This window comes from Trachinotus anak, unplaced genomic scaffold (genome assembly GCF_046630095.1).
Source record: "Trachinotus anak isolate AG129_WGS33_773 ecotype Australia unplaced genomic scaffold, CSIRO_AGI_Tana_v1 ptg000034l, whole genome shotgun sequence".
Classification (NCBI taxonomy): domain Eukaryota; kingdom Metazoa; phylum Chordata; class Actinopteri; order Carangiformes; family Carangidae; genus Trachinotus; species Trachinotus anak.
The window spans coordinates 3,997,501-4,024,749 of NW_027273885.1; the positions used below are offsets into that span (position 1 = coordinate 3,997,501).

General features: G+C 41.5%; 1 protein-coding gene across 4 annotated transcripts in view; it reads left to right on the plus strand.

Annotated features, from left to right (window-relative positions):
- The window catches only part of clcn2c (chloride channel 2c), a 151,678-nt gene that overhangs the window by 22,477 nt on the left and 101,952 nt on the right, over window positions 1-27,249 (plus strand). For all 4 annotated transcript variants that reach the window (XM_071471615.1, XM_071471613.1, XM_071471612.1 and 1 more), the window contains exon 2: window positions 22,528-22,678. In XM_071471615.1, the coding sequence (XP_071327716.1) occupies window positions 22,528-22,678 (151 nt within the window). The remainder of the gene's footprint in view (window positions 1-22,527; window positions 22,679-27,249) is intronic.

Sequence of the window (27,249 nt, forward strand, 5' to 3'; positions counted from 1 at the left end):
ATTTGTCTTTAATTGTAGTGGAGTAAAAGTTATAAGTTCCCAAAAAATACTTGAGTAAAGTACAGATACTGGAAAATGTACTGTACTCATGTAAATGTACTTTGTTACTGTCCACCCCTGTGAGCACATAGACTGGTTACACAGGAAAGAGAGCTGCTGAAAAAACACAGATTAAATTTGGATGAGCTGGAAATAAACAATGTAATTATGAGTCTACTGACCCAAGAGCAACACACACTCTTGCCCTTTGAACTCAGTAACACTGGAGCAGTTCACTTCCTGTGTGAGTGTTGTCATAACTCCGCTCCGAGGTGTTGGCACAAGGATGGCGATTGATTATTGTATTTATTATGATAAAGTAAAACACTGAAGGAGCAACTGCAAACATGTCAGTCAGTGACATGAGTGATGTGTGTGTGTGTGTGTGTGTGAGCATGATGAGTTATGAGTTGAGAGCGCTTCGCCCAGGTTCTCCAAACCTCGCCAGCTACCACAACCACATTCCTCTGTTGCCTTCAGGGACACGCAGTAAAGCTTGTCCGCTTGTCCGCTACACAGGGGCCGTCACTGTGTGTGTGTGTGTGTGTGTGGATCAATGTGACCCAACAAGCTTAAATATCACGTCCTTATCGCCTCCTGCTTGTTGCTTAAAAAGTTGGTATAAGCCACAGTGGCAGGTCTTACTCCCACTGGGTCAAAGGTATGTGTGTGTGTGTGTGTGTGTGTGTGTGTGTGTGTGTTTGTGTGTGTGTTTGTGTTGGGTTGTTGGTGACAGTCATTTGTGAGCTTCATTGATCTGTTCTTGTACCTGTTAGCACACAACAACTCCTAAGCTTGTGTACAAGGTCCCCAATGACCACACACACACACACACACACACACACACACACACACACACAATATGAAGGTAAATGCATTACATACTGTGTTCAGTTGCTGCCCACAATGAATCATTTAATCTTTTACTAAGCTTTATGTATGCATACGTGTCAGAGCAGCCTGTAATATCTTATTTATATTCCACCCAGAATTCACACACACACACACACACACACACCTCAGATGTAGATGTAGCAGCGACAATCAGTAGTACAAGTAGCTGTACCCCTTGTTAGGGGGCTGGCTAAATCTAAGGCGATTGATTCATTAAATCAGTCATCTAGAGGTGTGTGTGTGTGTGTGTGTGTGTGTGTGTGTGTGTGTGTTTGTTACTCAGTGCACACTTTTCCCAGTGACACCCAGGTGCTCTGAGATAGATGGGCATCATTAACCTTAAATGAATTATAACTTGCACCTTGCACTCCCTCCCTCTCAGTCTCTCCCTTCCTCTTTCTCTGTTCTGGTTGAAATGTTTTCAGAGAGAAGAGTCGGCCGTGCAGTGAACGACGTGTGTGTAGCAGGTGAACACGTGCGATACAGTGCGAGTACAGTCACACTCCCACAGCAGGTTGTTTGAAAGCCAGAAGTTTGTTCATCGTCTCGGCTCAGGCAGCAGTGAAGAGCAGTCAGGGCTGAATACGAGGCTCGAAAGCTTCTTAGCGCCTGATGGCAGAGGCGGTTGTATGAAAGAAAAAAAAAGAAGAGCTCCCACTCCACTGGAAAATGGTTAAAATGCCTGTATTGTTTTTGGCAGTCATGAGTTTAGAAGCCTTTTAGTTTCATGGCCTTCGTCAGGGTGGTCAAATACAGGCCACGGAGCTAAAACACACTGGTAACGGTTTATTTTAACATTTCAATAAATCCAAATAAAGTATTTTAATTTTGGACAAAAAGACTTGAGACATTATGGCTCAAACACACTATGCAGCCTTTTGAAATATGTGCTACTAAAAGCTTGGTGAAGAAGGGACCACTCACAGGGGTAGGTGGTGAACTGCGGTAGCTGGCGAGCTAATGGCTAACACTCTAGCCAGCCAATAACATGCCAGCACTCGTCAGGTACACTAGCTTTTCTGAGCTTCTCTCTGTTTTCTCTATATTATATACATTTTGTTAAGGAGCCACAGGAGGGTGAAGCTCGGAGCTCGGTGTCTCACACAGAATTAGGTTCTATCTGTGGTGGTAGCTGACTGGGGCGAGGGGCTATCTTAATCCGTTGTGCGCACCCTGAGTGACAGGCGCTCAGAGAGACACAGACAGGGACGGTAAAAACTTTATAACTGTGGCAGGATTTCTGCCGGTGCCTCTGATGTGTCGGCTCCTGTCTCATAACTGTGTAAACTCATGTCTCTTCTTTAGTCAGATGAGATTAGATAAAAGCAGACAGTGCAGCACAGTTAATGAGCTACAGCTTCCTCCACTCCCCTCTCTCTCTTTCTGTTCTCTCAAAGGTCAAAGGTGACAAGTGTAAAGACCAAATCCAAAGAATTGGGCTAATTCATGACATCATAGTTAGTAGTACCATGAACGTAGACGTCATGTCTCTGAATTTCAGTGTTTGTTTTGATTTTCAGAAATATGCTGATATATGTTTTTGACCTTATATAACCATGGAGATAACATCATGGTATGTGTACTTGATGCTTTAGTATAGCCCAGAAAATCAGATATATAAACACAGGCTGACACATAGAGCACATTTCTCTGCAGACAGCCTCACCGTACAGTAATCCACTATCGAAGCAAAAATATTTTTCCATCTTGCGACTTTTATTAAGGGCTGAGCTTCAGCCTGTGGGGGGTTAGTGTGTGTGACGCACCGTGGACAAGTATTATTCACTTGGATCAGTGGAGTAGCAGTGGGGGATTTTTTGTGGGGATCTCAGTGTGTTTGTCTGCAAGTGTGTGTGTGTGTGTGTGAGGTTCCAGTAAAAGCAGCAGGAGTGAAGGTACCTGAGGTCCTCTGGAGCAGAGGCTGGACAAACAGTCATCTTGCTTTGCCCTGAAAACATGAAATCCTCTGTAGATGAGATCCTTAAGCCTGTGCCCTGAATCAGATCAGCCGTCTGCAGTCTGGACAGCGAGTCTGGGCACATCCCATAGTGTACAGTAAACATCTGTGAAAGGAGAGCTGGAGGTTTCTGTTTGACAGCATGGGGATTCATTCAGGGATCTCAGGAGTACTGTCAGGACGCTGTGGCCAAGTTAAAGGTTCTCAAAAGTGTGGTCTTACGCCTCAGTCTGAGTGGTTTAGGAAAAACAAGCATATTTAGGGCTGCAACAATTAATTAGCAGACCAAAAGCTAATCGGGAACTATTTTGATAATGTGAATAATTTTAGTCATTCTTCAGGAAAAAATGTCACAAATACACAAAATGTAATAATGTGCTGCTTTACTTAGTTAAATTATAACAAATTGAATATCATTGACTTGGTTTGGACATTTGATGAAGTCGTCTCTGGCTCTAGGACTCAACTGAGCATTTTTCAGTGTCTTAATGTTTTATAGAGAACTGATGAGGGTTTTCCAGTATTTAGAGAGCAAGGTGGCCGATGGCCAGTAAACAGGTTGTTTTAATCTGTAGATTGATATATTTTAACACTAGCCAGGTTTCACAGTAGACTTGTCATCATTTAAGATATTAAACACGTGGGTGCTGAGCTAGTTTAGCTGGATGGAAAATTGTCACCGTTAGAATTCCCAACTAATGTCATTCACATTTTCTCACTAAAGGACCAGGATGTGTCTAATTATACAGTCAGTTAACATTTTCTATGTTACTATGAGTGGCCATTTAAAGATACTGGGCTTTGAAAGATATTAATTTAAATCTTTTTGTTTTCTTAGGTAAGTTTACATTCAGCACAAATAAATCTCACCATCTCTTCGAGATCACTAAATAACATAAATATTAAATCACAGTGACTTTGATTTTTTTTTTGTTATTATTAACTATTTCCAGGGCAGTATTTTGTTGTTATCAGTCAACATTTTGTGTCATCAGCAACACATTAGTCTTTACCATCTAAAACTGTATTTAATTCTACATCTGTTTAACTTCTCATCGGCCAGGCGAGGGAGGTGGGTGGTATTTTCTTGAAGCAGATGAAGGCAGCGTCAGCCCCTGAGTCTCTTACGTAACCACTGTGTGACCGAACCAGTCGTGTTGTTGTCCTGCTTCACCCTGACAAAAGACAGCTGCAGCTCTCTGACCTCCTGCTGCACTACTGGTGACCCGAGACTCTGATGTGGGACCAGTTCAGTCACGTCTCCCACCTCCGCTGCTGCATTGATTGACTCATGGGAGCACAACACCCCCGAAGGGACAGATGTCTGCAGAAATGACGAGTGAAAGCTGAATTTGAGGATTTAGCATCTTTTGGAGACAGACCACTAGTCAGTCATTGTGCTGTTTAGTTTTCTTGGAAATTTTTGTCTCAGACAGTTTGATCATTATCTCAGTATGTCTGATTTTAACTCTACATTACATTACAATGTATATTTAGAAAATATTACACATTACACTTATTTTGGTGTCTTCCCACTGCGTTCGTCACGTGACTGTTTTGGTCCAATGGTGATCAAGTGTTCATGCCTGCAGTTAAAGTTGGGCTAGTTTAATTAGCTCAACATGGGTAATAACCCTGAGACCCCACAGGCACATTCAGGTCAGCAGTTTGGGGACATTTTAGTTACAGACGAACGGTGTTCTTCCAGATTTCTTGTCCATTTTAACATGTTATCAGAGAATAAACTTAATCGGTAGTAAAGTGTAATTCTTGGAGAACTGGAGAGAAAAAAAGTAAGCACATTTGGCGTTAGCTTAGCATTAACTCGATATAGCTCTTTCAGTTATTACAAATTTTATGAGCTACAGATGTCAGAAAGTCGCATCCTGGTTTTTAACCAAATATGTTGTCACTGCATTTAGTCTCCGTAACACAGAGATGATAACTCAAGTTTGTTTACATCTTAAATGTTAAGTAAATCTTAGAAATAGTCAGTGCCACTTGGTATTTACCATGTGTATTATCACCCACTGGCTTCAGTCTCCTGTGTAATATTTTTGTTTTTTTACATCCTGTCAATGAATTTTATTTATGAGGAGATAAAATTCCTTGTAATTTGAGGAATGTCTTTTGACGTGATCGTAGTCACATGTAGACATTGGATATTGACACTGATTCATTATCAGTGCTGAACAAATTACATCCGTCAAACCTTAGTTTTCCGTTGGCACAAATCAGAGCAGATTGCAGAAGCATGACGTTTGTAACCAGGAGAGAGCTTTCTATTGTTTCCCCTCTCTCATAGTCTCATAGATGTAGATCCTGTCTTCATGCACTTTAGGTTTTTTTTTTTTTTTTTTTAAAGGTCCCATATTTTAAACTTTTCCAGTGTTTTATTTGCAGTGTTGATCTCCATCAAGTTATAAGAACCAAAAACCATCTCAGTGTAGTTTACATCTCCTCTCTCAGGCTTCTCTCTGGAGCTCTAGTAACAACAGGTTAGAAGAGAGCTTCTTAGACTCTCTTCTGATTGGCTGACTGTTTTTTGATTGATCTAATCCTGGGGCGTGGCTGAGAGCAGTGACTGCTTTGTTGTGACATCACAAAGTTCCAGAGGTCCTGACGGCTGGTTTTAAGGCTCAGTTTCTGAATACAGGCTGTGTGCATTTCTCTGTGGACTGAGGCTTTGATACTTTCACAGTATTAATATAGAACCTAGAGCTGCTGCATAATCAAAAAACACATGGACATCTACCTTTATACAATATGGGACCTTTAATATCCTCTAGTTATCTCAAAATGTGCTGACGTAATTGGTCCAATAAGTGGATTTACCAAGGCACCAGACTGGAGCATTTTCACTGTCACCTGTCCAAGTGCTTTAGCTCAGTGATTATTTGGGAGAGTGAAGGCTGGGTGGGGGCATTCCCAAAATTATTATCACAAGACTACACAACACTGATGCCAGATCAATATACGTCGATTAGCCGGGTTATGAAATAGGGATTATATCGGGCGTTTTCTGGTTTTAGTGGATGTTACACCACAAAAGCTGCTCTTATTGCCTGCTCTAGTGTAAGATTTGTTGACCACGTGAACACACACACACACACAGACACACACACACACACACACACACACACACACTTAATAAATCTCCTAGTTTAATCATTTCAATGTGCTTCCCTGTAAACTTCTTCTCCTTCACTTTATTTCAAAACTGTTTGCTTTCTTTGTCCCCTGTGTGTGTGTGTGTGTGTGTGTGTGTGTGTGTGTGTGTGTGTGTGTGTGTGTGCATTAGGGAGTAAGTGAGCAAACTTAATTGAGCTAATCTCATCTCGCGTGATAAAGCTAAGGAAGTTAATACCTTAAAACGGGGTAAAAGTCATTTCTCTGTGTGTGTGTGTGTGTGTGTGTGTTACAAACAGCGCTGAGCATCATCTGTTTCTGTGTTTGTGTGCTGACAGTGTTAGTGTTGGTGTTATTGAGCAGAACTCGTTCAAATTCAATTAACACTTCCCTCATGCTGTATTTCCTGTGAGACCCTGATTCTTTAAAAGGCTTCTGTTTATATATATATATATATATATATAATATAAAATATACTGTGTGTGTGTGTGTGTGTGTGTGTCTGAATGATCCCTGGGCTAATTTATATTAGTCCAATGGTTCCTCTTCAGGGATTTTTTCCCCAGAATTGTACAGAATAAAGTTTTCATGTTTTAATTCCAGGTTAATAGAGTTGAAATGATTCTGTTTCTGAGGAAATAAATCACAACCTCATGTCTCAGAATATTAAAGTCTCCTCTCCTCCTCCTCCTCCTCCTCCTCCTCCTCCTTCTTGTCTTCATCTTCTTCATCATTGTCTTCTTCTTAATCCTTTTATCATCTCTTTTTTTCTGTCATTTTCTTTGTGCTTCTTCTGCTTCTTCTTCTTCCACTTTGTTGTTTCTCCAGTTTTTCTCACGTTCTCCTCCTTTTCCTTTTCCCCAACTTCTTCCTCTTCTTCTTTGCTCTTTTCTCCTTTCTTTTCTTTTTCTTTCTCCCCCTTTCCTCTCCTGCTTCTTTTCAGTATCCCTCTCTTCCTCTTCCTCTCCCTTTCTTCTGCTTCTCTTCTTCTATTTCTTCTCGTCCCTCTTTTACCTCTTCTTCCTCTTGCTCTTCCTCTTCCTGATGCTGTTGTTTTCTTCTTCTTCATTTTCATTGTCTACTTCATCTTCTTTTCTTTCTCCTGTCCCACCGTCTCATCCTCTTGTTTATTTATTTTATCATACAGTAAAAACCACGTATTTAAATCTTTAAGCTTTTTTTTAAACTGTAGAATTTACTCCACTTATACAATTACACACCACATATACAGTGTTTATTCTATGATATTAAACCACAGGGAAATAAGACAGAAAATAGCAGCACATCTATTGAAATCATCCACATCACATGAATCACATTATTTCTTTCTGGTGTCTCAGGTCGACACAGGTTTAATAAGCAAAGTGACACGACTCCTATTAAGATAATTGGTGAGGAAGGTGTAGCTGGTGGTGGTGGTGGTGGTGTGCAATGCGGCAATTGCTGATGGCTGCAGGTTTGTCACACACACACACACACACACACACACACACACACAGGTTGATTGGATACTATCTGCAGCCTTTATTCCATTACAGATATTGACACAAAACTGGAGCGCCTGCCATTAAGCTGTGGCCCTCCTCCTCCTCCTCCTCCTCCTCCTCTTCATCCTCTTGTTGTCTGTCTGAAGATATTTGTGTGTGTGTGTGTGTGTGTTACACTGCAGTTGCAGACCTTCTTATTGTGTTATTTCTCACCTGGGTCTGTATCTGACTTTCTCATGTGCTCTCGGATCTTTTTTCTTTCCCACACTCTGGAGCTCTGTTTATGTTATGACTCTCATATTTCGTCCTCTCTCTCGCTCTCTCTCTCTCTCTCGCTCTCTCTCTGTGCATAATGTTTTCTCATGCTCTCTCCACCTCCATCTCTCGAGGGGTTCACACCACTTGAATCATGTCTTTTTCTTCTTTTTCTTTTTCTTTTTCTTTTTCTTTTTCTTCTTTTTCAGCTCCGTCTCATGAAGTCTCTCTCTCTTTCTCTCTGGTTCTTCTTGTCCCTCTCTTCTTGTGTTTCTTCGTCTGTCTCTCTCTCTCTTTATGTTTTTCTATCTTTCTGTCCTTCCCTGAACGTCTTACAGTCTTCTGCCCATCACATCCTCTGGCCAGTTATTGTCACAGCTGTGTTTTCTCAGTCAGATGTCAGTGATACGTTTGCTGAACAGTGTGTCCCCAGCTCTCGTGTGTGTGTGTTTGTGTGTGTGTGTGTTTGTGTGTGTGTGTCTGTGGGGGTACAGGGCAGTGCCATGGTGGTGCCTTCCCACGTCCCAACTGAGCACGTGTGAGAGGCAGAAACCGAAACAGAGACGAACACTGGAGGCCATTGTGCGTGAATGTCTTTCCTCCCTCAGTCTCACTGGGTCTCTATTGTCTGTTCCCCGACTGTTCATCTGAGATTCACTGCTGTTATTTGAAAATGAGAAATAAGAGAAAACATGCTACACTCCCCATTCTACATCCAGCTGTTAATTATCCATTGTATAAATGTTGGTTTTTACTTGTTTCCATCTCATGTTCGCCGTCTTTTCTTTCCTGTCTTTACACAGAGCGTGGTCTTTCAGTTTGAGAGCATCAGTCCTTCATTTCACGTCAGATTTCCCTCAGAACCCTGCCCTCTGAAATACTTTCTGCTCGAGCACAGATTTTCTCTGCTCCTGCTTAAAACTATATACACACATCCTTTGAGTCCTTCTTGCACCCTGTTGAAATCCCCCGACCAATAAAATGCCAGGTGTGACATTGACCAATGAAATCATCACTACTGCAGCCAATCACTGTTGCCCAAGTCAGTTTTATTTAAACGGTGCATTTAATTTCTTCAAATATAATTGGTAAAGTCATGTTTGCAGTGTGGGAATACATGTATGTGTTGATGCTTATTGTTCACTTTCCACCTGACAGCTGAGCTGTGCACATGAAGTGAAGATAGTCGAGGTCCGAGTCAGACCGTCTGACCATGTATTACATTTTGTTTTTCAATCTCTCGTAAATTACACAAAGCTGTTTCTTTATATGCAACATATTTTTATGCTACACAGAAATGATGAGCAGCTGAATGTGTATTTTAATCTCCAGTAATATCACTGTAGCATTAACTCAGATTGGAATAATAAAAAAAAAAATCTTGCAGATGCAGATGTGCCTGAACTCACCAGTTGTGTGTGTGTGTGTGTGTGTGTGTGTGTGTGTTTTTGTTTTTTTTTTTCAAATGCAGTCGTAGAAAACTGGGGAATCAGATCTTCATTGGATCATTTTTAAACTGGTAGAGGAGCTGAGATGTGATAGAAGTCAGAATGATTTATTTTCTTTTTGCACTATTTCATAGCAGTCGGAAAGTTTTGGCCTTGAATTGTGAGTCGGATGTTGTTACTGAGCTGAATTCAGGATGTCGAGAAGTAACAGTGGGTGTGTACAGGGTGGTGGGTCTTTGTGTGAGCTAGAGTCAGCAAAGACAGAAAATTAATCATCATGATAATCAGTTTGTAATTGAAACAAATCATCAAGTAAAAATTGCAAACATTTGCTTGTTTCAGCTTCACCAGTGTCTGGATTTGCTTCTTTTCTGTTTCAAACTGTTGTTGGATCAAACAGGTGATTTAGAGAAGCTGCTTTGAGCTCTGGGAACTTGTCATCTGCATTTTAACTACCTTTGACATTTCACTGATTTTATGATAGGTCCCAGTGACAATGATTCACTCTGGCTTGATTACATTTTCTGCAACCTACAAGACACATCCGGTGACATTCTGGCTTTCAGGAGGTGGAATTACAATGTCCTCACAATTCACTGCAGCAGATAGCAGACGTTAACTGGCAGAAAAGTTGCAAGCAAATATCTGAGAGGATGAAAATGTCAGGTTGGAAATGTTTGTTCTCTCTGTGGAGGAGGCTCAGCCTGCAGGTAAATGGTTAAATCTGCTTTGTGTGTTCATAACATGTGGAGCGCTCCCAGTTTGGAGAAGTGGACACGAGAAGCTGAGCGATGGGGTCAGCAGAAAAAGAGAAGGTGGACAAAGTGGTGAAAATATTCAAAATAAAGCGTACACTTCAACTGATATTGGATTTTTTTTTAAGTGGCTAAAACACGAGTTTTCTGCTGACAGAACATCACTCAGGTTCTGAGTCGGTACTCGTGTCCACTTCTCCAAACTCGGAGCGCGAATCTGCTGCAGCTGATACACTGACTGTGTGTAACTACCTCACACAACCCCACATCAAATAACCCGAATGTGTCTATGTAGAGTATTAATAAACCTCCTAATGCAACGCTTTGGCTTGTGCTCTCCACCTCATGCAAATGTGTAGTTATTCCCGGTGTCTCTTGTGCTGGAGACTGTCAGGTCTGAGAGCATTTAGAGGGGTTAGTGTCACAATCACTGATGTGTGCTCGCGGGGAAATACGAGTCAGGGGCCCACAAAGAACTTTTATGACTGTGTGGAGCTGGAATGAGTGCAGGAGCTAACTGACACATTATGCAGCTTTTAATAGATTACCTGTGCATTGAGCCTCCGGTGCCAGTTTTTTTTTTTTTTTTTTTCTTATGAATCTCACAAACAGGCATTAACGCCAAAATGCCAAAACAGCCGTAGAGCACGAGCAGGGGATGATTTTCTTTCCCATTTATTTTTTACTCTGCAAAGTCATGATGTGCATCTTTGAATGTGTGCTATGTTGAGCTCAGTGTGGTTTGAGTCACACCAAGCTGCTGTCAGCCATGTCACCTGAACAGCTCCCCTAATGGGAATCTGTCCACCAAAACTGCTCCACTCATCACATGACACCCCAGCCGCTCACTGCAGTGTCCTCATTCTGACTGTGTGTCTGTGTGTGTGTGTGTGTGTGTGTGTGTGGACTGGGATGGATGATAAAGAATAATGAGAGCGTTACGGAAGTTTATGTTTAGAAATGTGTCTGAATATTTTGCTTTTGTCGTTATTTTTAAATCAGAAGTCTGATGTAAAAATGGTCTTTTCACCGTGGCGGCTGATTAATTGGTGCTGCATCTTTTCCCACTGGTCAAAACATCTGCTAAGACCCACTAACATATGGCTTGTGTTGACAATGGAAAAAGGTAAAATTGATGACCCTGCAGTAGACGCGGGTATTTATTTGCTCCGGCGCCGATAAACTCAAAACTCAGGTGAACATGATAATTCTCACACCTTTACCTGCTGTAATGTGTTTCAGAACACACACACACACACACACACACACACACACAGTAGACACACCTGTCACCTGTCCAGCATGGTGTTGTTAAACCAGAAACACTGCAGCTACACTGCACTCGGGGATGAAAGAGTGAGCTGCAGCCCTGAAATAAGTTTCAAAAACAGACAATCACTAATCGAAGCGTCTCATATAGAGTGGAGAGGGAGTCGATCGGCTTTTATTTTGGTGGGATAAGGGTATTTGTTGGGTCTGTTGAGGTTGACTGCATTTTGGATCTGGTCTTGTTATCCTCTGGTGTTTTGGATCATGTGTGACTGTGGTGGCGGGTCTTTCTCTTAAACCTTTATTGACTGATTCTCTTCTTTGTGTGAGGTTTGGATGCAACAGATAGAAGCTGTGAACAAAACACATTTTATCAAGTGTAGTCGTACAAAATTCTACCAGTTCCACCTCTTCATAAGGTGACGTCAGCCGTACCGACTCACTCCTCATCTTGCTGACACCGATCCCTGCAGTAGTTAATGAGCTGAGTTTTTCAGCCTGTCATCACAAGGTTGAAAACCTGTTGACAGACACTAATGAGGAGCCCATATATTCCTGCAGGAATGAGTCCTAAAACTCAGACATTAATTACATTAGTTAAACTTCCAGTTCCCTCGTCCCAAAGTCTCTGGGTGCTTTGAATAGGTTTTTGGTTAGGTGACTGAAATAAGGTCTGTGGTTCACACAAACTCAAGACATTTTCATATTTTATTCTAGGACATAAAATACATCATTAAACAACTCACTCCTGATTTCTTTAAGCTTGTACCAGTCTTAAAAAAGGCCGGTTGCTAAAAAGTGGTTAAAGGAGGCTGCAGAGGTTGTCGGGGACATTAAACATCATCATCCTTCCGTTCGTCCAACACTGATGAGTAAACCAGTGGGAGTGGGCTGCTGAGTTGGGCGATACTTCTCGGGGGGTTCATCACTATCAGTGTCCAGTTCAACTTCACAAGAAATCATTTGATGCTGCTAATAATGCACAATGTTGTGACACATTTTACCTTTATTAAAAAAACTGCAGTTCCTGCGGTTTGCATACTGCACTTAGCCATATTACAACTTAGATTATATTTTGATTAATTGTGCAGCCCCACCCAATACTGTATCTTAGGCAGTATTGGAGGCATGTCTGATACTAGTATCTGTACTGGAACAACTCTAAAATTGTGCAGCCCTAATTGTCAATATGAAAATGTTGATTATTGCAGCTTTGAAATTATGCTGTATACAACAAATTTTAGATTGAAAAAACAAATCAGTATCAGCATTGGCCTTGAAAACCGCATGTGTCTTGAAAACCTTGGAAGGAAGGACAAAGAGTGATGGGAGTGAAGGCTTTGGAAAGAGCAGGAGAGCAGTTTGCCAGCAGAGCTTGAATGTGCCCAAGTAAATATGGGTTTTCTTAATGAGGCAACGGGAGAGAGCACCTGCTGCTCTCGCGCACACACGCACACACACACACACACACACACACACACACACACACGAGTCCACAGGTGAATATCAGCGCTTGTGCTGGATCTGGGGCTTTTTCTTGTGGCAGTGGTCAAGACGTGGCTCTAATATCAATGCGGAGCTGCCAGCCTGCTGTCGGACCTGAATTCTGGAGAGAGAGAGAGAGAGAGAGAGAGAGACAGAGAGAGAGAGAGGCAGAGAGAGAGAGAGAGACACAGAGAGACACAGAGAGCAAGCTCATCTGTCTAACTGAAGTGTAAATGTGTGTATGTGGATGTGTTTATGTGTGTGTGCTGAGTTTTTCTCTGGGAGATAGTAGCTTATTGGACTGAATAATTATATTAGTGTAATGAAACTCTGGAATATAATTAATGTGTATATTGCACAAGCTGGAGTATCTTTCTCTGAACAGGACCATAGATGTTTTTGTACCTTCTTTTGTGCACTGGTGTGTGTATGTGCACTGCAGTTGCCTATAGTGCCAACATTAGACAGGTGTGAAGCCTCCATCATTAATCACTTTCCATTCCTCCAGTGTTCACAGCTGCACTCTTTCATTCCTCTCTTCACTCTCCTCCTTCCATCTATTTTTTTTTTTTTCTTTCCTCCCTCCCTCCCGAATGCACAGTTAAAATCTAAATTCAGCTCACATTGTAGGATGGATTCTGTATATGGTGCCAAACTTCCCGACTCCCCCTCACTCACACACACACACACACACACACACACACACACACACACACACACACATTAACCCATCCTCTTTCTTTTCTTTCTGCACCTTTTCTTTACAATCTGTCTGTCACTGCTGCTTTCTTCAGACCCCTCTGCAGCTTTATCCTGCCTCTTATTTTTTCTGACATCCGTACATCCATCCTTCCGCCCTTTCTTCCATCTGTTTGTCCAGGTCTGGGTCAGTGTGAGAGAGGCCCTCAGGGTTGGCATGGCAGCCTGGCACAAGCACACAAGACTCCTGATTAGCCCCCCTGGGGTGCCCCATGGGCATACTGGGAAATCTTAATTTACTGTACATTCTTCCACACCTCGCTCCTTCAGTCTTTCTCGTCGGAGGTCTGTATTTATCAGACTTCTAGGAATTACACCCAAGATGCTCAGTTTAGTTGTAAAGATGTTTTTTGAGTGTGACGAATAAGACACATTAAGTGAAATACATCACGTGTGGAAAAAAAGTCTACTCTCAGACTGAACTGTCAGCTGTTGAATTGCATTATGGGTAATATAGGCACCAGGTGTTGACAAGAAAGAAGAATGCATGGAATAAAAAAGATGATATCTCTGGTTCTGTTGCTTTGCTTTTTGTCCATCATGAGTCTGACAGTGTTACAGGAATGCAGAAGTAAATTGGTGAAGTACTCAGAACAGCAACAGCCAATCAGTGTCAAGGCTTTACCCTACATGTACCATATGTTATTCTTTAAAACTATAGGATTATAAGCTAGTTTTGTATATGTGTAATCATGCATATTTAATAGTTGACTTGTAAATATGTATGCAATTTGAATTATTTTAAATGCATGAAGTAATAGGAAATTGGATGAAAAAAAAACTAAACTGAAGCAGGAAAGAAATTGTGCTGCTGAAAAACGAGATGCACCAAAAGAAAAACATAATTTAGTTTTAGTTATGTTTTCGTAGAACAATCTCTTAGGATCTGATTAAAGGTCCCATACTGTACACTTTTTGTTGATATTTATAAAAAGATATATTTGCGGTTTTAAAAATCAAAAATCATCTCTATATCTCCTCTCTCAGGCTTCTCTCTGGAGCTCTAGTGATAGCAGGTCAGTGAGCCAATCAGAAGAGAGGATCTGAGCCTCTCTTCTGATTGGCTCACTGAGTGATTGAATAAAAATATAGCAGATTTCAGGTAAACAGCAAACCATGCAAGTTTGGATGGTGGGTCCAGGTGGGCGGGGCTTGGAGCATGGCAGAGGGCGGTGACAGCTTTGTTGTCACATCACAAAGTTATAGAAGTCCTGACGGCTGGTTTTAAGGCTCAGTTTCTGAATACAGGCTGTGTGCATTTCTCTGTGGACTGAGGCTTTGATACTTTCACAGTATTAATATAGAACCTAGACCTGCTTTATACTCAAAAAACACATGGACATCTACCTTTATACAATATGAGACCTTTAACATTTTTAAGTTGAAATTTTTTATGGAGCCAACAAGTTCAGTGAGAGTGTAGCTGAAGGTGACATTGTTGGTGGTGCTAAAGTTTAGATGTGTTCCCCTAAAATATGCCACATTTAATTTGAAAAATCAGTCTTCTGTGCTTCTGTATTCAAAAGCATTCTGTGAACCTAAAAGACTAACAAGGATGCAGTTTTTTCCCTCCGCAATTTTATCCTCGTTAGGGTGAAAAAGTCTTTACACCATCAAATTCCTTCCCCTGTCCCACACAGGCTCACTCTTCGCCCTTTCTTCCCTCTCTCCCCTCACACAGTCCCTCCTTTAGATTAATTGCACAATGATTCTTTCAAATTCTTCTTCCTTCCTTCCCACACAAGTGTGCTGACACACTTACACTCACACACATAAAAAACAGTAGGAAAAGGTACGTGTTGAACCCCCCCGCCCGCCAGCCCCCTACCTGTTATTGTACAGACGAATGTTTTGAAAAGGAAGGTTGACGGACAAGAAAGGACTCCGGCTTATCAGCTTTTTGTCTCCTTTTACTGCAACACTCTGAATCTCTGAGTGATCACAATCAATGGTCTTTATCCATTTTATTCACTCACACACACACAAAAGGACACACAGACACACACACTGTCGGGAAGCTCATTAGCTGAAGTGAGTGGTGGCATGCTGGGCAAAAACGGTGAGGCTCCTAGTCATTTGGGGTTGACTGTTTGGACTGCAGCCAGCTCTGTGTGTGTGTGTGTGTGTGTGTCCGTCCATGCATGTACGTGTGTGTATCTCTTCAGCTCTCTAGTCCCATTCATGTATATTTTAGGTTTTTGTTCCCTCATTTGGGGTCCCCACTATGCTCGGCCTGACTTGCTAGTACTTGGCTTCGAACCACACGCAAAGGGCTTTTGTCTTTTCCAAGTTCTTAGTGACCCCATATTACCTTTGTAAAAGATTGACTTTGCCAGCCTTTGTTCTACTAGATTCTGTTAGTTTTACATAACCGTACCTTTGTGTGTGTGTGTGTGTGTGTGTGTTTGATCTACATGTCCCTACAAGAATAGCAAAGAAAAGCAAACAATACTAAGAAAGAAAGGGTTTCAATAGATGTCTTTGGAATTAAAGTCAAAACTGAAAATTTAATTTTCCTTATTTTTTGTGACAGGAAATACTGCTTCAGGGATGGGAGTGTCCCTTAGCAATGAATGACATTTCAGAGCCAGTGTTGCTAGGTGACCTGCTTTGAACCTGCATGGTGATTTACTGACTGGAGAGCATCATAACACAACATTGATTCAAGGCAGTGTTTTCCTCTGTTTCAGAGAGCTCACATAGTGATTCAAGATGTCTGACCCTACCGCAGACGGCATTTGGGGGGGGACCCATTTTATTGTTAAGTTTGCATCCCCCTTGGAATGTGGAAACTAGAAAGCTAGGCTAATAGTAGTTAGCCTAGCAATAGCACTAATTCCCACTAGATGTTTCTTTGGGGGCATTAAATCAGTAGGCCTACCTGCTGAGTCTTTGGCAGCTCTGTAAGAAACAGTTCTCAGATTTTGCTGAAGAAGTCAAATGTCCCTGAAGTGATGCCATTTGTAGTATTGTAGTGTCAGCTCTAATGCTTAAAGGGTTTTTTGATCCTCCTTTGTGATGAGAAACCTCTATCAGCCGTGATTTTGTGAAACTTTCAAAAATGCAGAGTTGTAAAGTTAGAAACAAAGTTGTTCCTGTTAATTTCCTGAAAATGTCATACTTGAAAGATTTTAATTTTTGTTTTAGTCACCTACTGTCTTTTTCATTTATCAAACCATCCATCTTTAATTCTATAAAAACACAGGACTTGTGGATTTAGATCAATTTACTCTTCTTGGTTAAAATAAAAGACCGATACACCTCGAATGTTCAGAAGCTACATCAGACTGGTGATACGTATTTCCCTCCTCCAACCTACTTTTCAGCAAATGTCTTGAAGACTCTATTGCTTCAAACAAAACAGGTCAAGGACAGAGTTTGGACTTAACTCCCACCTCTATCTCACCTGTTATCTTGCCTGCTTTGAGTATCATTAAAGAAGGTCACTCGACCCTTGAGGCATATTTATTGTTTCTGCCTTAGCAGAACCGTCACTCGTTAATTATGGGTTCTTCAGTTAATCTTTGAACTGTGTCGTTTCATCCATGTTAAATGTTTATTATGGAATCTTGGTTGGAAATGTGTCTTTCATGGTCTTGCTCTCAACAAATGACAGCTTTGATATGATCTTGCTACATAGTCTGTCCTGGGCCTTCCCAGTGATTAATGCCCTTCATATTGATGCTGGGATTATTTATTGCCCGTGCCATCTCCCTTGCCCGAGCGACCAGTACAATGAGTCCAGGACAACCCGTTCATCTGGGATCAATTAACCCAGGCAGGCAGGCTCAGCCGAGTGCCCATTTCTGACTATGCTCAACATAATGATAGGCTTTCAACCAGTAATGCCTTTGTTCTGGATGGGTCTGTTTGTTTTCTTCCTCTGGTCAGATGCGAGTTTCAAGGGGGTGCATCTGAGAAGGTCTATTTCTGCCCTCTTGTTTTCGGGTCTTTTGGGTTTCCATTGCGTTTGAAGTCTCCTTACTTAATTAAAACTTAGGGTTGGCGATCATGAATGTGGCCAAGAATGCCATCCAGAATGGCATCTTGGGTAGAACAGCGGTTGGAATTTGATGTCAGAAACCCCAAATCGAGTCCTCAAATGTTTCCCTTGTTGATTTTTCCTCTTTTTTCCCACTGTTTGTGTTCATTCCTTCCCTACTCCTATATTGAACTTTTCATGAATCCTGCGAGGTATTTTGAGGCTTGTCAGTCAATTAATTCTTTCTACGAATTATGGTTTTATTATTCAGAAATGGTTTTGTATTAGTCTAACAGTCTAATGTGTGTCAGTAATTGGTTAAAAAAAAAAACAACCTTAGATGTCATCAGTTGTACCCAGAATTTGCTAATTGCAATAAAGTAATTAACAAGTAAAAAACAGTGAACATCCAACTTGACAATAAAAATGATTTTTGCAACAACCCTTTCTGGTCTTTGGCACTAATTAGAACCAGAATTCAGGCGCATAGTCTCAATCAGGTTTGATCTCAAACATTGCCAAAGACTGCTGCTGACTCTGGGATATCAACTCAGAGTTTGCACCACCTCATAACTCCCTGACAGATGCTGGGGCATCCACCCTTGCTTTGTGTTCTTGCTTCTCAAAGAAAAGTCCATCAACTTTTTCCTACTTGAGTTAGGCCAACTATTTCAAGCACAGTCAGGCAGTTTCAGGTGTTCCCCACAGAAGGAAAGGTCTGTAAGCAAACGGAGTTTTCATATGCAGAAATCATCAAAAGCACAGGCATACTAACATAGGTAAAGATTGACTGAAATGCTTAAATTATGCATATAGGATAAGTGACGCATTTCCAACCTAGTACTTGGCCTCAGTCTTCTAACGGCCAAACTATGAGAGTCACTAACCTGACTTTGGCATGAACTTACTCCTGTTTTCATTGTCTTGAGCTGATTAATAGCTCATCTCATGGTGCCTTATGCTTCCAAACATTTGTTAACTGTAAATGTCACAGAAAGCTTCAAACGAAGATGGTGTGTGTATCTTTGAATGGCCACAGTACAAACATGTTGTTGTAGAGAGAGGAAGGGTTGGAGGATGGAAGAGTCGAGAAAGTCTCTTGCTGGCGACTCTTTTATGAAGTTTCACTTGGCTGCACACATGAAAAGTGACGGAAGTAGTTGTCTGAAATCGTACTTCTTAAACTCTGCGTACCTGGCTAGGTTGCCTGTTTGCCTGAAAGTTATAAAACTTGTTGGATGCAGCGCCCCTGAATCTCTCATCAGGTTTCAGATCAGACTAGATGATCAAACAAACACTTTGTTTGAAACATGCTGAGGCCTTAAAGTGATAAATCATGTTATTTGATGTGGGGATGTGTGACTTACCTACAGTCAGTGTATTTCCTGCAGTAGATTTGGATCAGCCGTGCTCCCAGTTTAGAGAAGCAGTTGGGAGCACTGGCACAGAAGCTGAGCGATGTGCTGCTGTGGATGGGCCATCTTCAAAAATGTGTATCACCCACTTAAATAAAAAAACAATATCAGTTGAAGTGATATATTTGAAGTGCTATATTTTTCCCCAGCCCTTTCCCTTGGAACTACATATTTTCAACAGTTGAGCTATCATATTCCTATGCACTTTCACACTATACAAATGTCACTTTTAGTTTACAGCAAAATTGTTTCCAGGCTTGTGCAATTTTATTGAGGTATATCGTTCCGGGCAGATTTGTAATGAATTGAGAAAGTGTTTAATGTAGATGAGTCACGTCTGGAGAGATTGCTGGAATTTCATTGTCCCTAGTGGCACAATTGGCGAGGCTTTACAAATACCAGGCATGTTTGATATAGACAGAACTTGCAAAAGACAGGGTTGCAACGGTCAGGAACAGCAGTAGTCGACCTTTTCACAGCATGGTTGTGATGAGGCCCTGTCAAACTTGTATTCAGAGAGTTTGACCCGACTTGAAGCCGTCTTCTCCGTGAATGGCTGCCTGCCATTTATTCAGGTAAAAGTCCTTGATCCTTTGTTTTGACTGGCAGTTCTATAACTTAAAATCCTGCGCTGCTGTCATTCAACCTGCTGTGAACGTTGACCCTAATAAAACGGCAGGGAACCAGCGAGTTTTACACTTCACACAAACTTGTGCAAGACTCTGTGTGTGTGCGCGTTTGTGTGTGTGTGTGTGTGGCTAAAAATAGCCAGCAGCCCTCTTGTCTGTGTGCACGGTGGATGGCGTTTACAAGGTGCCAAGTGCATATCTTTGTCATCATTCTCAATTAAGCATGGCATGAGTGTGTGTGTAGGTGCGTGGGTGTGCGCATGCCTGTGTGTATGTTATGCAAACACTTTCTTCCATCAGGCCATAGGGGCCACGTTCCAAGAAACGTAGGCCTGCTTCCAGTGTCTTTTTATCCTGACAGGCATGGAAATGTAGTGAATCTGGATATTTGATCGTTAAAACAGAAATAGCAAAGTACCTGTTGCTTTGCTGTGTAAACACAATGGTGTCAGTCTCAATGTAAAAAGGGAAGTGCTGCTGCTGTGACATAGAAAGGATGCATTTTTTTCAAGGTCATGCCATTATTTATACATTAAAACTGATTATAGTTTATGCTCAGCGGGAACATTGTTATTTGACAACTATTCTATAACTGTGATTTTCTGTGGCACAGATTTTGAGGTGGAAAGAGTGGCAGTGACCTAGTGTTAATTTGTCATTTATTTAAAGATTTAGTCTTTGTCTTAATTCTGAGATCAACGATGTGAGTCATATTTAGTCAACTTCATCCTGTGGGAGACTGTGTAGATTTTATTCTTAGTGTGAGTTAAGAACTCTACTACACACTCACTCTGTGGTGCCGTAGGGGGCATGGCTAACTACAGGCCCCAGCACTGTTGGTGCTGCATTGAAGGTCTGCTGCAGGAAGATGACCCCGTGCAGGGAGAGATGTCATGGATCATGTCACCATCAGTTTATAACCTTATATCCATGACCTTTAACCCGATGAAGGATTTTAGTTAGCAGATGTCTGGATCTTAAGTTATCTGAGACACAAACTGAGCAGACAGCCCCTCCTGATGTCCTGCACCGGAGAAACACTGACTTTTGCTTTATTCAGAGTTTTAATAATAACAATCTCCTCAACAATGTGCAATAAAGGATTCCCAACATGAAAATAAAACAGCACTGAAGACAACAACTCCTATGATCCCACACTAAGTCACAACCTCCTAACTTTACTCGACTTAACACTTTGTCTAATTGCATTCAACACAATAATAATAAATTGTTATTTAATAACAATTTTTGTTTTATGCTTCTGCGACATCAACCTTCATTATGGGCAGGTTGTTGTTGAATATTTTGAACCACATTCGTTAACACGTATGCAACCTTAGTGATAATGACAACAGCCACACCAAGGCCACCTACAGCACAGGTAACATCACTAACACTAACAGCAACACCATCAACACCACTAACAACAATATCAAATTACCCACAACACCATCAACACCGGAGCCACCAATGAAAACATCACCACCGACAGCACCAGTGACACAAGCAGACACCAATAATGTGATAATGTGATTATTGTGGGGGTTGTGTTTTTAATCATACAAAATAATACATATTCTATAATTGTATGTTATGTTTTCGAGTTTTTTAAAATAATATTTAATTATATTATTGTATTTTATGTTTCCGGTATAGGCGATGCTGCCACTAAACAGCAATTCAAAGTTGAATTTGTCAGTTGATACTTGATATCATTGTCAGCCCAAGGCCATGTTAGACTTTGCATTTACAATAAAACTGAGGCTGCAGTATATTACACTCTCTGCCCCCCTCCTCTTCAGATCTGCACAGGAACAGTAATAGATCCGTGAGATACAATTATTCAAATACATTGTGTGTAAAATCTTGTCACAGCTGGACCAGTGCAAAACTGATTAAACAGTAGGTTTTGCAGGAATTCACATTGGGTGACACATTTTCTGGCACTAATCAAAGTAGATACACCTAATTTTCTTTTTTTTTCCTGTAGTCCCAGAAAAAGAAATGTGTCTGTAGACGTTCAGATTCAGGAGTTACAGGCCAAGAAGCTGAAGTTGTTTCCTGTCGGGCCACCATCTGACTTTAGGATCTGACTGTCCCTCTTTGAGGTTAAGTGCTGAAAAGCTCCTCAGGCTGCACGTGTCTATAAAAATGGTGATGTTTGATTGTTGTTATTACTAATATCCAAAATTTGCCCATCAGCAATTCTCCTACTGCTGAAATCAGCTGTGATGACCTTGATTGACCTGCTGAGGCAAGTTTACATACTGAGCTGTGTTGTGACGGGTGACCAAGAGGAAGTCATTAGTGGCTCTGTTCCTGTCCACTGCCCAGGAGCATTATGGGTGGGGGAGCTAGTGTCTGGGCGGTGTACAAAACTTGGAGCTTCCTGTCTCCTGTATTGCTGACTTGACATTTAAAAAAAAAAAAAATTTTTATGTGTATCTGTGTGTGTGTGTGTGTGTGTGTGTGTGTGTTGTGTAGTTTTGGGATGAACATGTTCGTGTGTGTGTGGGTTGTTAAACTGGGGTCATAGTTAAGGTTGAGGCTTAGTCAGTTTGTCACAGTCACAGCAATGAACCAAATAACTTATGGCCGGCTCCAGCGTTTGTGTGTGTGTGTCTTTTCCTTCAAGGAAAAAGATAACTGGTTGTGAAGGTATTCTCCACACTGACCTGCAGGCTGACCTCTGACCTGTGAGATAGGGCGTGGGACCTGATGGTCCAGAGGTCTTCCAGGTTATTATCAGCTGGTACAAAAGTAAAACATTGCCAGTCAGCAGCTCTGAATTGTGTTGTTACATAATTCTCTTTGTCCACTTATTTATTTTTCAAACACACTTCACTGTTAGAGAGAACACAATTATCAGTGTGGTTGTTTTTAATGTCAAATTAGTTAATTGCACCTTTGGAAAAATTAGAAAAAGTATTATCTTAAGATGTGACATTCTATAGTTTTAACTTCTCCCTGTTTTAATGAACAATAACTGTACGTGTAGATTGAATTCACTGTGTCTGTCTCCAGATGTATGGGCGCTACACACAGGAGCTCGGGGTGTACGCCAAAGAGGAGGCAGCGCGGCTGAGGGAGAGCGGGCAGAGGCGGTCGGTCAGCGATCGAAGCAGGACCCTGGACCTGCTGGAGTACGACAAGGGACGCTGTGCCAAGTGTCGCAGTAAGTTTCACACCGAAACTCAAGGTTGAAGCTTGAGTCTTAAGGTCAAGCAGCTACTGTTCAAACAGATCCAGTTGAGATGGAAACTGGTCTTACACAGTTACTATCCGTGCAGCATGGTGGTGCAGTGGTTAACACTGACAGCAACGAGGTTCTGGTTCAATCTTACCAGTCATCTAGTGTGGAGTTGGTGTGACTGTGAGTGTGAACGGTTGATGACTATCGACCTGTCCCCCACCTCCTGCCCAGTATCAGCTGGGATTGTCTCCAGCCCCCGGAGACCCTTAGCTAATGGATTATTATCCAGCCTCTGCAATGTTGAGCCAGTCCATGCACTGTAATATAACTAAGAATATAATACACATGATGAAACTGTACTGTGTTTGATTAATGATTCTGTATTGATTTGTAGTGACTCAGCATATTCCTCTAATTTGGTTTCAAAGATGAGAAATCTACATAAATAATATCAATCTGTTCTTTAGGCTCGTAGCTAGTTGAGCTGAGTCATGTCAACATTTTCACATTTCATTCTCACTTCACCATAAATGATAAATGATAAATGCTAAATGGACTGCATTACACAGCACTTATCCAGTCTTAACAACCACTCAAAGCTCTTTACACTATGACTCACATCACACATTCATACACACATTCATACAGCGCTTGCTATAGACATAGTGTATCTCTATCACACACTCTCATACACAAGTGATAAACAGACCATTTGATAAACCTTCACACTGTGTTGATAAATGTCCAGGAAAAGTTGAATCGAGAGCCTCGTGTGACTGTTGACACTCTAACAACCCTAACAAGTGTTGTTACAACAACCTGGAGCGCTAACGAATCAGGTGGCATCACTGGCCTTGATGACGACCCCACTAATTACCCGGGTCTCCTCACAGGTCGGTTGCAACAGAAGAAGCCTCTTGAATGAGAAGTGAAACATCAAGTACCTGCAACCAGGTCCAGTCGCCCTTGATTCAACCTTTAGATGAGTGAGAGTCTCAGAAATCAAAAGCCTTTGATTTTTAATGGATTTTACAGTCTGTAGGGTTTTAACATAAGAGAGGAGGATATGTGTCAGAGCTTCATGTAGAGCTGACATCATGATGTCCTACACATCCCATCAGCCATTTCTGTCAGATACTGGAGATTAACACATTGTACAATAAGCCTACCAGGCAGCATCCTGCAGTACAACAAGCTGACAGCTCGACGCATGCAGTGCTTTGCAGATCTGTAAGATGAGCGGCGGCGTCCTCGGTTCACTGCCCTGACCTCCAGTTCGCTGACTAGTTAAGACCGTTTCTAGAAAGCACTTCTAATGGAGTGAGAATCCCTGGACAGCTTCAGTATGATACAGTGGTGTCACTTCCTCTGGTTGTTGTTGAGCCAGGTTGGTGGAGCTTTTAGAGAAATAAATTATCTTCAAAACAGGAAATAATCTCCCCTCTAATGGTTTTCATGATGACTCGGCTCAGGAAAGTCATGCAATTTTACATCACAGCAGCAGTGGTAACTGTTAGGATTAGATAGTACATTATATCTGCCCCATTAAAAGAAATAGTAACAGTATCCGCTCCATAAAGCAGCCAGAGCCCTCCTCAGCATCACTGCCCAAAGGGGGAAAATCATTGTACATTACCTCTGTGTTGGAAATATAATACTGAGGGCACTTTGGCTGGGCTGAGATAGACTTAATGCTTTGCTGCTTTCTGCTGTGGGAGCATTGATCCGACTGGACAGAGGGATAGAAAACTGAAGTACAACTGTCTCAACAGAAATGTGTGGAGGACATGTCAGTGCATCCAGCACCTCAACGCACGGGTGCTTTCATGTGCACATTCCCCCACCTTCCTCTTTGTACTGTTGGTAGTAATAATAATAATTGTGTGTGTGTGTGAGTGTGTGTGTGGCAGATAATAATGAGATTAGATAACATTGTGTATAGGACACATAACAGGATAAACCAGGCTGTAAACACATGTCTTTTAAATTCCACGTGTCAGATGAGAGAATGTAAAACACACTCTTACTCTGCTTCACCCACACAAACACACACCTTCAGTTTTAGATGGTAAGTCACAGATGCACTAATTCAAATCGTAGTCAAGCTTTTTTTGTCCGACAGTCTGATTTGGCAAACAGTTTGTACACCTTTGTCCATCCCTCTCTCCTTTTCCTTTTTTAGTCTGTAACTTTATCACACCTCTTCTCCTACTCTGTGTTTCTCAAGTCAGAGTAATTATAAACAGTTTATATCTCCTTGTTTTTAAGGCAGTTCCCTTTTCTTATTTTATAATCCCTGTAAATATTAATCCCTGTATTTATATAAAAAAAAAAAAAAAAAAAAAAAAAAAAGTTGTGTTAAGTCTTTCTTTAGGTGCAGAAGAAGCTGAGTGGTTTGATAAATGACCTCAAGTGGCATCACCTCAGTCAGTGTTGGGTTGAGTTTGTAGCATTGATAAAAATCTTGGGAAGGATTCCTATTCTGAGAAGAATTTATTGACGGATCCTGTGACCGCGTTTAATCTAATTAAAGGGCAGAGTCACAGTTCATTAAATCTGTGGTAAAACAATATGAACATTGAAACACTAAAATACATTACAAGGAATAAGGACTGTGGATTTTTTCTGACTTCACTTCCAATGAAAGTATCAGTGTTTCAGAGCTCGTATGAGCATCGGGCTATTGAGAGGAATAAAAATCTGCAGGAGGAGTTTGATGCTTTTTGCTCCGGCAGTGATGTAAAGGCGGTGATGTGTTACTGGAGCGCGGGTCGCAAACAGATGTTAATGGCATCTCAGTGTTTTCACAAAAACTAAAACCCAGGAGCTTTGAAGCAGACGACAAGACCTGGATCTATGAGTCACAGTAGCTTCTGTCACATTTTCCCTGTGTCTTAATGGTGAGAATCAAAGTGACTGCATTAGGTCACTGCTGAAGTGCTGTTGAGCAGTTTCCTCCACTGTAGCTGCCTGTTCTGTGTAGACAGACTGCCCTCTGCTGGTGACAAGGGACCAGTGCACCCAGCATGACACACACACACACACACACACACACACACACACACACACACACACACACACACACACACACACACACACACACACACACTCTCTCTTTTGTCCTAAATGCTGCAGATCTGAGTGTGTGTGTACATGTGTGTCCTCTGATCTCATCTCAGTGATGAGCTTCCCTCTTGTTTTTTCTGGCAGCTGATGAGTCAGCTATCCATCTCCCACCTCTTCCTCTTCCTCCTCCTCTTCCTCTCATCTTCTTTGTGAGGAACAGGACACCAAAATGCCACTGATCGAATTGATGTCTCTCTCAGGAGGTGGTTTAAAACATAAGAGGTGTGGTCTGGATTGCACACACACACACACACACACACACACACACACACACACACACACACACACACACACACACACACACACACACACACACACACACTCTTTTCTCTCTGCATGAGAAAAAGGCAAATTTGATATAAACACACACACACACAGTGAGGTAAAGGCATAAAACATGAAGCGACTGGCTGAAAACATATGTAAATATAAAACTGCCACGCTCACACATTCTTTGCCGCTGTGGGTTATGACTGCAGCTGCTGTGGGAGACAGGGAGGTGCCCTGACTCTCACATAGACACACAAACACACAGGGGGATACAAATACACAGTGTCTCCCTGCTAAGATCGGCACAACCTCTCCATATTATTGCTCACTCACTCACAATACATTGTTTATTATTTTTTATGTACTCACACACAAACACAAACACACACACACACACAGAAACAAACACCTCCTCCTATTCATTTGCTGGTGTTTAATGATGCTGAGTGATGCAGCCTGCAGCAGTATCCACAGCCTATCATCAGCGTTCTCCGTCCCTGTGGGGGCTGTCATCAATTCAACTGTCTTAACTGTGTGTGTGTGTGTGTGTGTGTGTGTGTGTGTGTTTATGATATGCTGGTGCGGCTCCAGGCGTAGTTCACAGTGAAATGTAATGACAGCAGAGCAGCCTGAACAACAGGTAGCGTCTCTTTAATTATGGCCAGCAGTGCGGCGGACAGAGTGTGTTTCAGTCACAAGATGCTGCTGGCAGCTCAGCGTATCGTCGAGCCTGTTAATATGTATGAAGAATCGGCTTTAGTCCTTGTCATTTCTTAGAGAGCAGTATGAAAAGTATGGCAGTTTGTTTTGCTTGTTTTTAAATATATTTCAGAGTTTATTTTAAGTTTAAGAAACTTGGCTCCACTGACCTGATGGAAAGCAATCTATTTTATTTTAATATGATTATATCACACAAATAGTTTGCAATTTTTCAAATCCTGATGATAAAAGAAAAGACTCTAAAGTCTAATAGCCATTTACCTTCAGTAGTGTTGCATAAAAGTCATTATGGCTGATAGTTTCCATCTTACTATATTTATAAAGCAGCAGCATATCAATGTATACAGTTAACCTACTGCCCTATAAAGCAATGAATACATATTTGGTTAAAAACCTGAATTAGAGCTGTTGACATTTGTTTTAACATCCATATGAGC